The sequence below is a fragment of the Heterodontus francisci genome, chromosome 22 (assembly GCF_036365525.1).
Source record: "Heterodontus francisci isolate sHetFra1 chromosome 22, sHetFra1.hap1, whole genome shotgun sequence".
NCBI classification, from domain to species: Eukaryota; Metazoa; Chordata; class Chondrichthyes; order Heterodontiformes; family Heterodontidae; genus Heterodontus; species Heterodontus francisci.
Genome location: NC_090392.1, coordinates 65,350,133 through 65,365,710, shown reverse-complemented (window position 1 = coordinate 65,365,710; position 15,578 = coordinate 65,350,133). Strand labels below are relative to the sequence as shown.

The following is a 15,578-nucleotide window of genomic DNA, read 5'->3' as shown; positions in this document are numbered from 1 at the left end:
GAATTTAGTCAATTGTGTGTCTCGAGGAAATTGTAACAATATGTCTCCATATTTTAGTTATCTATGGCACATTTTTTACATCTGTTAAGAACGATCAAGTTAGAATCTCTATCCTTAAGGCAACTCTACCATACTGCAGTTAGACCTTATGAATCTACATTAATTTGCTTACAAATGGCTTAGAGAAAGCACTGGAAAAAATATCTAGAGCCACGACCTACACACACTTTCAGGAGTCTCCTGTATAGGTATGGTGCATGCTTGCATAGCTGTACAAAATTAAGCATATTTAACCAAGCTGTGTGCTTGAGATTAGCTTTCTTTGCATGTGCTTGCATACCACTAAAATACCAATTGACAAAATACAGCAAAAAAACCTAGGTATCATTTTTGGAACTAGTTTCTTAAATCAAAAATTACATTTTAATTTTTCTTCAATTAAACTTTAAATTGACAATAACTTGTATGAAATTCTTTTGTAGCTGTTCCAGATATACAATATACAATATTTATACCACGGTTTTACTTCAGTTCACACACATACAGTTGCTAATTCCTTCGAGCCATTGTTCCATTCATCAGGCTGCCAGGCCTGTAATGATTTGTTGGATGAAAGAGGAAAAGGCAGGTGATCGAAATTTGAAGAAATGCCTAACTATAGAATCAAGGGATAGGGAGGTAGGAAGGGACAGATTCTCACAAACCAAGGCAACTACAGGTCAACAGAAATAGTCTTCTAAAGAGAATGTAGAAATAGGCAGACAATCTTAGCTTCAATAAAATGAAAACTAAATGTACATGCACAAAAAACTATAGGAAGGAGAATGGATTTTAAATTGAAATGTTGCTTAAACAGCTCATTTGTTTTGAACAAAAATGGTACAATTCTGTTTATGAGTAATGCTCAAATACATCTGATGCAACTGCAAAGGCATAACATGATGTGTTGAACCATCTGGGGAGAAAACAGCATGTCTTTATTGAGGGTCTAAGACAGCAAAGCAACTAGAATTGCAGAGAAGAGTAATGAGAAGAGTGTGTATGATACTGATGAACCACCCAAAGTTGCTGTTGTAGCCAAAGTATTTCCATCCAAGGGCAGCAAAGGGTTGTGAAACAAAATGGCCAATCCAATTATTCAGTGTTCATAGAAAGCATAGGGTAATGGAAACATATGCATATGTAGACAGACAGGTGGAAGAAAGGGAGGGAGGAAAAAAGGGGTGGGATAAGAGAGAGAGAAAAAAAAAGATCATAAATACAAAACTAAATTAAGAATTTAAGGTAAATAAAGTGTAAATGTTAAATTGAAATAAAACAGATTAGAGAAATATCTGCGCAACATAAAAGAGTAAATATGCTTAATTGTAAGCAGAGTATGAATAGCACACTGGTCAAAGATCGTATTTCATGGTTACAGGGTTAAAGGGCACAAAACTGAGCTGGGAGAATGGAAATGATCACCCAAAGGGTTGCGAGTACAGAAGAGAGCAAAAAAAAAAGCAGTAAGTAGTTTCAATGAAAGACAAACATGAAGCTGGAATAAGGCTGGTAAGAAAGGATTTGAAATTAATGCTATGTTTTATTTTACTGCCATATGTTAGCTGCATTCACTTAAATGACTTGCAACTATTGCATGGAAAAGCAGTTCACTCGCCCATGCTCCAAGCTGTTGGTGTAAGTAACTGCCTTAATGATAGGCCAGTTAACATTTTCAGCCTTGTCATGCAAACTGCAGCACTCTCTGCTGCATCCCCATAAAACATTCATGTGTTAATTCATCAACTACTAAACGCAAGAATACATCTACAGAACATTTTAAATATTTAAAAGTCCAATTAATCAGTTCTTGTGCCATTAATGAAGTGAGTCAGTACAGTGCTTTCATTGATATTATCAAAGAAATAAGGAAGCTTTACTTTGCAAGAATTATGCAATAGTATGTGTGACATTTCAAAATGAATAGTTATTAGTGAAAAGCATTACTTTTGCCTGAATAAGCATATATCTATACATTTAGGACCATATTTTCCTCTTATTGCAAATTAAGTGTTAATTGCTATTATTTCAACAACATAATGGACCTAAATCAAAATGGAAAGGTATTTTGCTGCAAATAATCAACATAGAATTATAATAACACAGCGCAGAAGGCCATTCAGCCCATTATGCTTGTGCCAGCTCACCGAAAGAGCTACCAATTAATCCCATTACCCTCCTCTTTCCCGATAGCCCCGCAAATATTTCCACATCAAGTATTATCCAATTCCCCATTGAAATTTATTATTTAATCTGCTTCCAAGAATGCAAGAAAACCAGCCAACCAGAATGCAACTGTATAATGTTCCAGGGACATTGGGCCTGAAACCAATGGAAGGCCACATTTTTGCATAGTAGTCATCATTTAGCAAACAGAAATTAACTGAGTACTATTAATCGATTACAAATACTGCTGGGAAGCTTCCATTATGTTACATGGTGTGAACAACCCTATGAAATGAGATACTCAAACTTTATGGAATTGCTTTTTTTTTTGCAAAGTTTCTATTATATCCTTGATGGATATTTCATAGGATACTCGACCTATGACATCAGAGATCTGGCATATTGCCACTGAAACCAGCTGTATGTCAAAAGGCAATCACTGCATGGCATATTGTGGTTTTCAGATATATAGAGTCATAGACAGATACAGCACTGAAACAGGCCCTTTGGCCCACTGAGTCTGTGCTGACCATCAACCACCCATTTATACTAATCCTACATTAATCCCATATTCCCTACCACATCCCCACAATTCTCCTACCATCTACCTATACTAAGGGCAATTTACAATGGCCAATTTACCTATCAACCTGTAAGTCTTTGGCTGTGGGAGGAAACCGGAACACTCAGCTGAAACCCACATGGTCACAGGGAGAACTTGCAAACTCCGCACAGGTAGTGCCCAGAACTGAACCCGGGTCGCTGGAGCTGTGAGGCTGCAGCGCTAACCACTGTGCCGCTCCTATATATATATTATGTTAATCATTTTTATGCTATCACTAGTTACATATTGCATTTATCACATTCTATTGAAACTTGAAATGAGAGCTACACAGCTAGTAAAATATATCCACACATCAATGACATGTTATAACAGAGCTGCTTAAATTTTCTCTTTGGGAAAAATACTTTTTATTCAAATATTTAATTCGTTTTCAAAGTTATTTATTTCAACATGGATTCTTTGCATTTTGGTCTAATACAAATATATCTATATCGTTATAGAACTAACTCACAGCTCTATCTACTAATTCTAAAATAATTTTGTATTGTTGATCTTTTACAACTATTTTTGCTGCTAATTTTCTAACATTTTTCCATTGCAGCAAAATTATAGCAGCAATAAAAGCACAAGAACAGACTGTTACCATATTGCCTTGCTCTCGTTTATTTAAATCACCTTGTTTGTTAAATTTTAGATGCAGAGGAAAATATTGTCCTTTATATTTTAAGGAAATCTGGCATTCACTCAGATCATCCAGGCACACTGTAAACTTCAAAAATAATAATAAAATTATCTTTGGTCTAATTCTGTCAATGAAAATCCTGTGATCTGATTCACAGATAACCAGTATTGCTGGACAGATATACAAGAACCAATAGCAAGCAATCCAAGGGACTGGGACAGCAGCCAATAACGTGTGTCAAAACTGCAATCTTAGCATTTGCTACTTGCAAAAATAAACATTCCAACAGGTTTTACATTGAAACTGGGTGCCTCAGCAAACTAACTGAAGCATGAGATGTAAACTAACATTTCTTATTCCAAAACAGAACACATCAGAATATTTATTTCAGCTGGATACAGCTCTGGTGACTTGGTAAATATCACCACTGAAGTAACATTAATACCCTTAGGTGGCATCAGAAATCAGTAACCACTATGAGGACTGTTGAGAATATAAAATTTGCCATGCAGAGCACAGCAGAGACTTCATATCAGTGAGACTCCACTGATCCAATGACCATCAGCAAACTACAGTTCAGTGAGATTAGGAAAACTGCATCATTTAAAATTTGGAATGTCACTGCAATTAAATTTTTAACACTGATGGCAATTTAGAAAACAAGAACAGTATGCTCCGCAAATCAAGAGTTGTCAAAAAATCTTGATCATGCAAGTTTTTAAATCAAGACAATCTTACAACATCTCTGTGGATTTTCTTTGTCCTCAATTCATTATTTTGATAGTACTGCTTGCAATAATAGTGCAAGCTGCCATAACTTGGTGGGCAGACAGTGGCATAGTGATCCAGAGGCCAAATGCCCGAGGACATGAGTTCAAATCCCACCACAGCAGGTGGTGGAATTTAAAGTCAATTAATTAATTTTAAAAATCTGGAATTAAAGGCTAGTCTCAGTAATGGTGCCATGAAACTATCAATTGTTGCAAAAACCCATCTGGTTCAGTCCTCTCGGGAAGGAAATCTGCTGTCTTTATCTGGTCTGGCTTACATGTGACTCCAGACCCACAACAATGTGGTTGACTCTCAACTGCCCTCTGAAATGGCCGAGCAAATCACTCAGTTGTCAAGGGCAATTAGGGAAGGTCAACAAATGCTGGTCTTGCCAGTGATGCCCACATCCCATGAAATAAAAAAACCTACTGTTGCTACTGTAGAGATTAGACACACTCCACCTCAGGGGAGTCTGTTCCTTTACTGCTCCCAGTCAGGTAGATGGTAGTTAATCCCAGAATTTAAGAAACCCGTCTTACTGCTGTACAGACTTCAGGCATCGGTCTTTAATTAGTATAATTTTATACTGCTGATGGCTGGACTTTTGGTTCTGAAATTTAGATGGTGCACAAATCCTAAGTGGGATTATTATAAACTGATAGAGAAAGCCTAATTGTCAATGCACCGAAGAGTATTACAGTTTGCTGCAATTTCCCTTCACTGCACAGTTCTTGCACTCAGTTTCAATCTAAGATTACAATTTCACATTGTGTTAATGGCTGCACCCATGAAATTGCATTACAAGCCAAAGTTTCTGGCTGTAAACTAATCGGGACGTGCAAAAATATGATCTGAAAATGAAGTGCTTTATTTACTTATTTTTTAATATGTGTAGAAAAGTACAAGCTGGTACAAATTTTTCCATGAAATAAAGAAATTAACTTGAATATACCTGACACACAGACAGATGAATATCATATCATGCAGTATTCAATTTTACGAGCATGATTAGATTTGGGGATGCAGCGTCTTTGCGAGATTTAATGCAAATAATACTTGAAAGCAGCTGTAAATTGTACCTGGAATGACAGTGGGTTCTACCGAGGTCTGGAAGGAGATGGAACCAGCCTCTGATTTGCCTTCCTGGTTCTCAGCCATGACATAAACTTCGTACTCCGAGTTCCACTCCAGGTTTGCGAGAATAACATATTCACTATCAGATGGTAATCTCATCTCAGGTTTCCAGTCCGAGTGATGTTTCTGTGAAGTAAACCACTTTTGAACAAAGAGATACTAGAGCTTCAACCTAACTGATTTGTGTAGATAAATATACACAAGTTAAAGCTATGTCATTGCTATATGACCTAGCCAATTTTTCATCAGTTTCAGAAAATGTAATGTCTGCCAATGATTGACCTTCACACTTCTGATTTGGAGGCACAGATAAATGCTGTACAGATTTAGCAACAATATCCAGAAAAGGAGATGTTGCAGATTTGAACCCCAAGGATACCTTCCACCATCATTCATCTACTGATTGATCAGGTGATTTTCCACTGTATTCTGGGCTTTTCCATTACTTGAGATTTTGGATGGAAGTAGTGGTATTGAGATCTTGGGTTCAACAATAAAAACAATGTAACTCACTAACAAGCTAAAGCAGCTCCTCAAAGCATACAGGCCAGAAATAAAATTAAGGGGTAAGCTTGGTAATAAAGGGGTAGAGATTAGGGTGTGAAAGTTGAACTTTTTAAAAGGAATAAGACCCTTTAGACAAAATAAGATACTTCATTTGTTCAACTTCCACATAAAAAGGATCCATCACAAAGAAATACAGTAACTGCGGATAGGATTCAAGAACCGCAAATTAGGGCAGGATGGATCATTCAGATATGAATTAAGGAATGATAATGTTTGGTGAAAGCATGTAAATTACACCACCTGGTTGGCCTACAGATAACTTAGGATGCCACTGTTGTTTCTGATTTTATATGGTAGGCCATGTTCTACGACAGAACAGAATGAGATACATTCAATTACCAATTTTGCTAATTTTTAGTGATCATTTATCCAGGGCTTTGTTCCCATAAGAAACATGCATTTGTCTCAACTGTTGTGAAGTTTTCTTTCTATCTTTGTAAACACAATGGAATAAAAGCAGACGATGGATAAAACCTTAAATTCCAACTGTAAAATTGAGATACAATTTTTGGTGAATAGGATGAATGGGACCCATGGCTTGTATGCCAAAATAGGTCCACTAACAAATCCACTTAATAATCATACAAAGCCAAATGTTCAAATGGTTTTGACACAATCTTGCTTAGAATAAAATTCAAATACTTCGAGAAAAAATTGCAGGGTTATGGGGATAAAGTGGGGGAGTCGAACTAACTCTTTGAAAGAGCAGACTCAGCGAATTGAGCAGCCTCCTCCTATGCTGTACTACTCTAAATTTCTATGATAATTAACACAAAGATAAACAGATATAGTAACATAAGCTTTTAAAGTGCTGGAAGAGATCTTGGTCTAGCATTATGTCTTAACAAGATAAAATAATTGGGATATTATGCTTCAACAAGTTGCTGTTTGTGGTATATATTAATGATTTGGACTTCAATGTGGGAGGCATGATGGGGAAATTTGCTGATGACACAAAAATTGACCATGTAGTTGACAGTGAAGAGGATAGCTGTAGACTCCAAAATGATATCAATGGTTTTGCTGAGTGGGCGGAAAAGTGGCAAACGGAATTCAATCCAGAGAAGTGTGAGGTAATGCGTTTGGGGAGGACAAACAAAGCGAGGGAATACACAATAAATGGGAGGATATTGAGAGGGGTAGAAGTAGTGAGAGACCTTGGAGTGCATGTCCATAGGTCCCTGAAGATGGCAAGACAGGTAGATAGAGTGAAGGTGGCATATGGAATGCTTTCGTTTATTGGCTGAGGTATAGAATACAGAAGCAGAGATGTAATGCTGGAACTGTATAAAATGCTGGAACGGCCACTGCTGGAGTATTGCACACAGTTCTGGTCACCACATTACAGGAAGGATACAATTGCTCTGGAGAGAGTGCGGATGAGGTTTACAAGAATGTTGCCAGGGCTTGAAAGTTGCAGCTATGAGGAAAGATTGGATAGGCTAGGGTTGTTTTCCTTAGAACAGAGGAGGCTGAGGGGTGACTTAATTGAGGTGTACAAAATTATGAGGGGCCTGGATAGGGTATACAGGAAGGACCCGTTTCCCCTAGCAGAGAGGTCAATTACCAGGGGGCACAGATTTAAGGTGATTGGTAAACGATTAGAGGAGACATGAGGAAAAACCTTTTCACCCAGAGGGTGGTGGGTGTCTGGAATTCACTGGTGGTGGAGGCAGAAACCCTCAACTCATTTAAAAGGTACCTGGACCTGCAGCTGAAATGCTGTAACCTGCAAGGCTATGGACCAGGTGCTGCAAGGTGGGATTAGATTGGTGGCTAGTTTAGTTGGCTGGCACGGACACGATGGGCTGAATGGCTTCCTTCTGTGCCGTAATTTTTCTATGGTTCTATAGTTGTAGTTTTGATAGGAAAGTACAAGTATTTTCCATATAGAATTATAGTAATTTAAGCACAGATGGAGACCATTCAGCCCACTGTCCCTGTACGAACTGCATTTCAGAGAACTACACTAATTCCATTTTGTTCCTAACCCTGAGCTTGCAAATTTCTTTTGAAGTGTGGGGTGTGCATTTGATAGGTTAAAAACCGTTATGATGAAAAAATTTCAACCTACCCATTTATGCTTCTGGTACTAATCATAAATGCATGCTCTTTTAGTATCAATTGACTGACCATGAACTGATTTTTCACTAATTGCCCTACACTAACCAGAGTACATAGTACCAACTTTTCTACATATCTCAGGATAACTGCATCCTTTTATCCTTGGTATTATTTTAGTGAATCTGCACTCCACATTCATTTCTAAAATGCTATGCAGACATTACCCTCCAATGGGCTGAAATTTATACCTCCGCCGCTGTAATTGGCGGCAGACGTAAGCAATGACCACACGTCATGGAGCCATCGCGATATTCAGCGCAGTGGCTCATTTAAACAGCCAGGGTGGACCACCCACCCCGATGACGTGGAGGGGGCGGGCTGTTTGACCCCGGCAATGACATCAGCTGCCTTTGTGCAGGCGCCGACGCCCATTTTGAAGGGCTTCAAGCTCTACATTTCAATTTAAATATTTAAAGGGAGATTGTTTTAAAAAAATTAAATTAATTGATCTTGACCCTCTCCTAGCCCCCCAATTACCACAGAATTAATTCCTTGCTCTCTTCCCCCACCCCCCAAATACTTACCTTGTGCACTTGACCCTTACCCGCACCCCCCCCCCCCAAAGTTCATAAACTGTGCACCGTAACCCTTCCCCACCATCTCCAATGAGATGGGTTTGACCCCACTTCCCCCATCCCTACACTGAAAAACTTACCTGCTCTCCTCTCCCCACCAGTGTTCTGCCTCGGATCCCCGTGGCGCGGGAATGCCGGCCACCGGCACCAATATCGCTCCAGGATGGATGGCGCGAGTGTGACAGTAATTAATTAATTTATTTACATTATTTTACATATTTAAATTGGGCTCCCGTCACCAAGTGGCGGGAAGGCCACCACGAGGCCTCGCTGCCGCCTGCAATATGGGGACGGGCCTTCCCGGCGTCGAGTTCCATGGCGGGCCTCTCCCAGAGGCATTTTCCAGCTCTCCACACCACCCCCCTCCCCACCCCCAGCCAAGATCCCCGAGGTCAGGGGTCTGTAAAATTCAGCCCAATGTCTTTTGAAGATTCATCATCACCTCGGTCGCACTCCAGGTGCACACGGTGTACAGGTAAAGGCATACAGTGCCCCTCCAATATCATTCACTACCATTCTGGTGTTCACTGCACACTCTGGGGGATAGATCAGGCCTTTTCCCAGTAAAAGGGATCTAATGGCCCCTGTATCCCTGAGAATTACTATGGGTTTGCTTGCCCCACTTGAAGGGTATGAGGTTACTTTCCCTTCAGAGACAAAACCCTGATAACCTTCAGGAATCCTACTGAATTTTCCTGCACTTGCAGCCGTGAGCTTCCTGGGTCTCACTCTTATTGCAGTCAAAGCCACAGCTTGTTCTGATGTGCTTTTCATCAGGGTCCCTTCTTCACTGAGCTGATGTGCCCTGATTAACCCTACAGGTTTTCCCTTTAATTTCCAGCAGTCAGCTTTTAGATGACCTGCTTTATTACAATGGAAGCACACAGATCTCCGGGTCTCACACTTGCTCACAGTACTTGCTTTTTGGCGAGAGGAGGACCCCCTGTGTCTCCTGCTTTTCCTTCTCTCCCAGGACTGCTTGGGCTCCTATCACCGTCCCCCCTTTTGTCGTTTTCGGATTTGTGGGGGTGATTACAAAAGATTCTCCCCTGGGAAACAGACATAAATTAAAGCAAACACATCAGCCAGAACGGCTGCATGTCGGGCTCTCCGAACCCACTGCTCCTCTACGTGGGCCTTCATTGAGAGTGGGAATGTGTTTAAATTCCTCTAACGGAATTACTTCTGAGATTCTCATAGCTGAGCTGAACTTTAAGAGTCCTCAGCCACTGGTCAAAAGCTAGCTGCTTGCTCCAGATAAGTTTGATTCGCTTGCTTCTTGAGGGTTCTAAACTTTTAGCAATAGGCTTCGGGTACTAATTCATATTCCCTGAGGATAGCATTTTTTGTCAGTTGATGAACTCTCATCTGGCAACAGGGAATAAACCTCAATGGCTTTTCTGGTTAGTTTGCTTTGTAATAAAAGAGGCCAGGTCTCAGCTGGCCATTTTAGCTGCCTTGCCAGTTTCTCAAAGGATACAAAAATCTTCTACATCTTCCTCATTGAATTTTGGGATTAGTTGAGCTAGTTTTAAAAATTTTGTACCATATTGGCCATACATTCACTGGGGTTACTCGGTCAACCCCTAGTTAACTCAAGCCGCTTCAACTCTCTCTCTTTGCATTCCTTCCAGAATATTCTCTCTCTTGTTCCTTCCCGTCTTTCTTTTTTATTTATTTATTTAGAGATACAGCACTGAAACAGGCCCTTCGGCCCACCGCGTCTGTGCCGACCAACAACCACCCATTTATACTAATCCTACAGTAATCCCATATCCCCTACCACATCCCCACAATTCTCCTACCACCTACCTATACTAGGGGCAATTTACAATGGCCAATTTACCTATCAACCTGCAAGTCTTTGGCTGTGGGAGGAAACTGGAGCACCCGGCGGAACCCACGCGGTCACAGGGAGAACTTTCAAACTCTGCACGGGCAGTACCCAGAATCGAACCCGGGTTGCTGGAGCTGTGAGACTGCGGTGCTAACCACTGCGCCACGTTCTTTCTGGAAGTTCTCTCTCTTCACTTCAGCAACAGTTTTCAAATCAATGCTCATATGACAAAATTAATGTGCCTCATTTTCGGCAGGTGGCGGGGGGTCTGCATGACATTACAAAATATCTTTTATGTGGCACTTGAAATATTTTTCGGATGTTCAAAAGCAACAACTCCATTTCAACATCTTTGTCCTATGTACTACATCTCCTTTAAATAATTTGATTAATATTAGTCAAGTATGATTTGCCTTTTACAAATCCATGCTGACAGTCCCTGATAAGCTCATATCTTTTTAAATTTCATGTTATGCTTTATTACGTTCCAAGCACATTTCCTACCCTGACACGAAGCAAAAGGAGATGAGCGACTCAGGGTGCCTGGCAGGAGGTAGCAACACATATCAAGGCCAAATGCACAATTCAGTGGACTTGGCTGTAGAGGTGCAAAAAGTTAATTATGGCCACAAGTTGCACCCAAAATAGGAGATTGCACCATAACCTTGTATTAATGCTATGTATTAAGAATGCATGGCATGTGTATGCATCTATACCAGTCTTACAATGCTTTGAATGCTCACAACTCCTTTCTCCTCTAAATGCCCCTTTCCTCAACTGCTGTATCTCTGATATATTCCTCCATCTATTGACCTGCACATTGCATGCTTATGCAATCACACCACTAAGCTTTTTTTTAATAATTCATTCATGGGATATGAACATTGCTAGCAGGCCAGAATTTGTTGCTCATCCCAAACTGCCCTCGAGAAGGTGGTGGTGGTGAGCCACCTTCTCGAACTGCTGCAGTCCATGTGGTGTAGGTACACCCATGTGCTGTTAGGAAGGGGGTTCCAGGTTTTTGACCCAGCAACAGGATAGGAACGGTGATATATTTCCAGGATGGTGAGTGGCTTGGCGGGGAAATCGCAGGTGTGGTGTTTCCATGTGTCTGCTGCCCTTATCCTTCTAGGTGGTAGAAGTTGTGGGTTTGGATGGTGCTACCAAAGGAAGCTTGGTGAGTTGCTTCAATGCATCCACACTGTTGCCACTGTGCAGGAGTGAATGTTGAAGGTGGTTGATGGGGTGTAAATCAAGCAGGCTACTTTGTCCTCTATGACATTGAGCTTCTTGAAGTGTTGTTGAAGCTGCAGTCATCCAGTCAAGAGGAGAGTATTCCTTCACAATCCTGACTTGTGCTTTGTAGATGGTAGACAAGCAATGGGGAGCCAGGAGGCGAGTTACTACCCACAGAATTCCCAACCTCTGACCTGCTCTTGTAGCCATAGCACTTATATGGCTGGTCCAGTTAAGTTTCTGGTCAATGGTAACCCCCAGGATGTTGATGGTGGGGGATTCAGCGATGATAAAGCCATTGAACGTCAAGGAGATGATTAGATTCTCTCTTGTTTGAGATGGTCATTGCCTGGCACTTGTGTGGTGTGAATGTTGAATGCTGATACATGGGCATTCCTCTTGGCAATCCTTGAACTCAAAAGCTGAGAGGAAGTGGAAGCAGGGGTGCAGAAGCAGCAGGTTTAGTCTCAACTCAGTTTGTTCCAAATTCCTCAAACTCCTTTTTCTCATCCTAATCATTTAGGGGAACCAAAGCATAAGCTGAAGTGCATTTCCATGTCAGTCGTTTAGCAGAATTCTAAATCTCAAGAGGTGTTATCAGGACAGCATTGCAACAGCTGTCCCTATTCTCTTTCATTTGGGGTGCCAGATGAATCTGAGTTAGAGTCCAAGGAACTGCATCTCACAGCAAGCTTTGTCCTTCAGTATAACGCTGCAAAGTAACAGCTCAGGTACATCCAGCATGATGGATTTTGAAGGGGAGGTGGCGGCCACAGGGAAAGAGTGCATTAGGTGGTACACAGAGCATGAGCCAAAGGTGATGGCAAACAAAGATGAACCAGTGCACATTTTGCAACAGCTGATAAAGGACAAGCATCTTGAGATTCTGCTTTGCAAAGGAGCATCAAAGACTGCTACTGTCATTGGAGACTGCAGTTTCAGCCTCTCTGTACCACCTCTGGGAGATTCACGTTGATTCTTCATTGTACTGTGAAACTGTGTGGAATGCAGCAACTGACAACTCAACAAACGATAACATTAGTGCTATTAAATCTATCTAAAATTTAAATCAGTGCAATTGATTGGGTTTTGAACAGGTCAAAACCGTGCCCTATATTTTCCTGTGACATAGTGGCTGGGATTTTACTGAGCTCCCGACATCAGACTCCGTGGCAGGGGGGGCGGAATATCGTTCCGGTAGCGGTCTGCCACGGAGTCCGACGCCAGGAGTGCCAGGCCTGAACTTCCCGGCAGCGGCGAGGTTCCGTGGCGGTCCCCCTGCTGCTGGATGGCGGGACCCAGCTTTGACTATTTAAATTAAGCACATGAATAGATTTAAATAAAATTCACTCTAATTTTATCTTCAGGCTGCAATCATCTGAGTGGCGGCCGGCACACACACGCCTTCACTTTCCTGTCCAGGGAAAGCAGGCACCGCAGTGATGGGGAAGGAGAGAACTTTTAGTGCTGGTGGGGTGGGGGAAACGGGGTCAGATTTACAGTACTAGTGTAGGGGATGGTGGAAAGGGGTGACCTCTGCACATTGTTCAGTTTGGGGGTGGAAGAGGTCAAGTGTTCAAGGCAAATGTTTTGGGGTGGGGTGGGGGAAATAGGGCAAATATTGAATGCAATTGTTTTTGGGTGGGTGGGAAAGGGGCGACAGATTTTTGATCGGTACAGTGGTGGTGGTGGGGGGGGCGGTGGGCTGGGAGTGGAAGAGCGGGATATAACTTGAAAAATGTAAACTAGCCGGCAGGGCTAGCTGCCCTTTCAAAATGGCATCACTGCTTGCGCACAGGCTGGCATCGGAGAGCCCGCCCCTTCCAACTGATTGGGGGGTTGGCCCAACCGACACATTATCGTGGGCCAATGTGGGCTGCCATTATTTTGCCCACCGTCTCTCCCGACTGCGGGTGCATAAAATCCAGCCCAATATGTGATATCACCAAACGATCCTGCCATTGTGACAGTAAACAGGAGAAGCATTAGATAAAGTCCTGAGAACATTAGTCATAAATCGCCATGAAGTGGAAATATCAGGATGTCATGCAGGATCATTTCAGTTGTACTGGGCCCAGAAATTGTTCTTCATACAGTGTTAGATATTGTATTAACCAGTGACAGGCATGGTTAAATTTGGCAGTTCAATTGGAGGTGAAAGTAACATAGGTAAAGGAACATTTGTTGAGAGCATAATGAAGATTACTTTGGAACTATAATGTGGTAACAGATCATTTGACCAAACCAGTTTGTGCTGCTGTTCATCCTCCACAAAAGCCATAGTCCTGTGTGCTTTCCACTTCGCTGCTTCAATTAGGGGGTATGTACTAAAACCCATTAATGTAATAATATATTTTTTAATCCTTGCTTTCTAATTTGTCTGAACTTGTTTTTTCTGTACATCAGTTCTTTCAACAGCATGTATTCCTTTCTTCACCAATACTGCCACTCCTGCTCTCCCTTACTTGTCAGTCTCTTCTAAAAACATTATAACCTGATTTATTTTCGCTTCCCAATCTGTTTCAGTTAGTGCTATTAAATCTACAGTTTTCTTTAGGCATAATGGCCTCTAATTGCATGCATTTATTGCCTATTTATATGTTTTCATTTGTATTTAAAGCTACTCCTTTTCCCTTAATTTTCTTTGTCAAAGATAGCATTGTTTCATCATCTGTTTTTTTTCCCCCCAGGTAATAACTGGTCTATTTGTTTTTTGTCCTCTACTATTTTTATTCCTTCTGTCTACTAACTCAGACAAAAGGGAGAAAATATGTATGCACCAGAGATCATACAGGGTGGATTCCCTCCATATCAGATGTGATCTTATAGGGGTATATCAGAGAGTAAATGTTATGGACAATGTACAACTGGAAAAGCTTCTTCTTCTTCTTTGGCCTCCTTGTCTCGAAAGACAATGGGCAAGTGCCTAGAGGTGGTCAGTGGTTTGTGGAGCAGCGCCTGGAATGTCTATAAAGGCCAATTCTAGAGTGACAGAGTCTTCCACAGATGCTGCAGATAAAATTGGTTGTCGGGGCTGTTACATAGTTGACTCTCTCCTTGCGCTTCTGTCTTTTTTCCTGCCAACTGCTAAGTCGCTTCAACTCGACACTCTTTAGCCCCGCCTTTAGCTGTCCGCCAGCTCTGGCGATCACTGGCAACTGACTCCCACGACATGTGGTCAAAGTCACAAGACTTCATGTCGCATTTGCAGACGTCTTTAAAGCGGAAACATGGACGGCCAGTGGGTCGGATACCAGTGACGAGCACTCTGTACAATGCGTCCTTGGGGATCCTGCCATCTTCCATGCCGCTCACATGGCCAAGCCATCTCAAGCGCTGCTGGCTCAGTAGGGTGTATATGCTGGGGATGTTGGCCGCCTCGAGGACTTCCGTGTTGGAGATACGGTCCTGCCACCTGATGCCAAGGATTCTCCGCAGGCAGCAAAGATGGAATGAATTGAGACATCGCTCTTGGCTGACATACTTTGTCCAGGCCTCACTGCCGTAGAGCAAGGTACTAAGGACACAGGCTTGATACGCTCGGACTTTTGTGTTCCGTGTCAGTGCACCATTTTCCCACACTCTCTTGGCCAGTCTGGACATGACAGTGGGAGCCTTTCCCATGCGCTTGTTGATTTCTGCAACGAGAGACAGGTTACTGGTGATAGTTGAGCCTCGGTAGGTGAACTCTTGAACCACTTCCAGAGCGTGGTTGCCGATATTGATGGATGGAGCATTTTTGACATCCTTTCCCATGATGTTCATTTTCTTGAGGCTGATGGTTAGGCCAAATTCGTTGCAGGCAGCCGCAATCCTGTCGATGAGTCTCTGCGGACACTCTTCTGTGTGGGATGTTAATGCAGCATCGTCAGCAAAGAGGAG

The 15,578-nt window shown here is 41.9% G+C and overlaps 1 protein-coding gene across 7 annotated transcripts in view; it reads right to left on the bottom strand.

Annotated features, from left to right (window-relative positions):
• LOC137381396 (neural cell adhesion molecule 1-like) overlaps positions 1 to 15,578 on the bottom strand; it is a 538,973-nt gene that overhangs the window by 48,711 nt on the left and 474,684 nt on the right. For all 7 annotated transcript variants that reach the window (XM_068053931.1, XM_068053932.1, XM_068053933.1 and 4 more), the window contains one exon: positions 5,303 to 5,483. In XM_068053931.1, the coding sequence (XP_067910032.1) occupies positions 5,303 to 5,483 (181 nt within the window). The remainder of the gene's footprint in view (positions 1 to 5,302; positions 5,484 to 15,578) is intronic.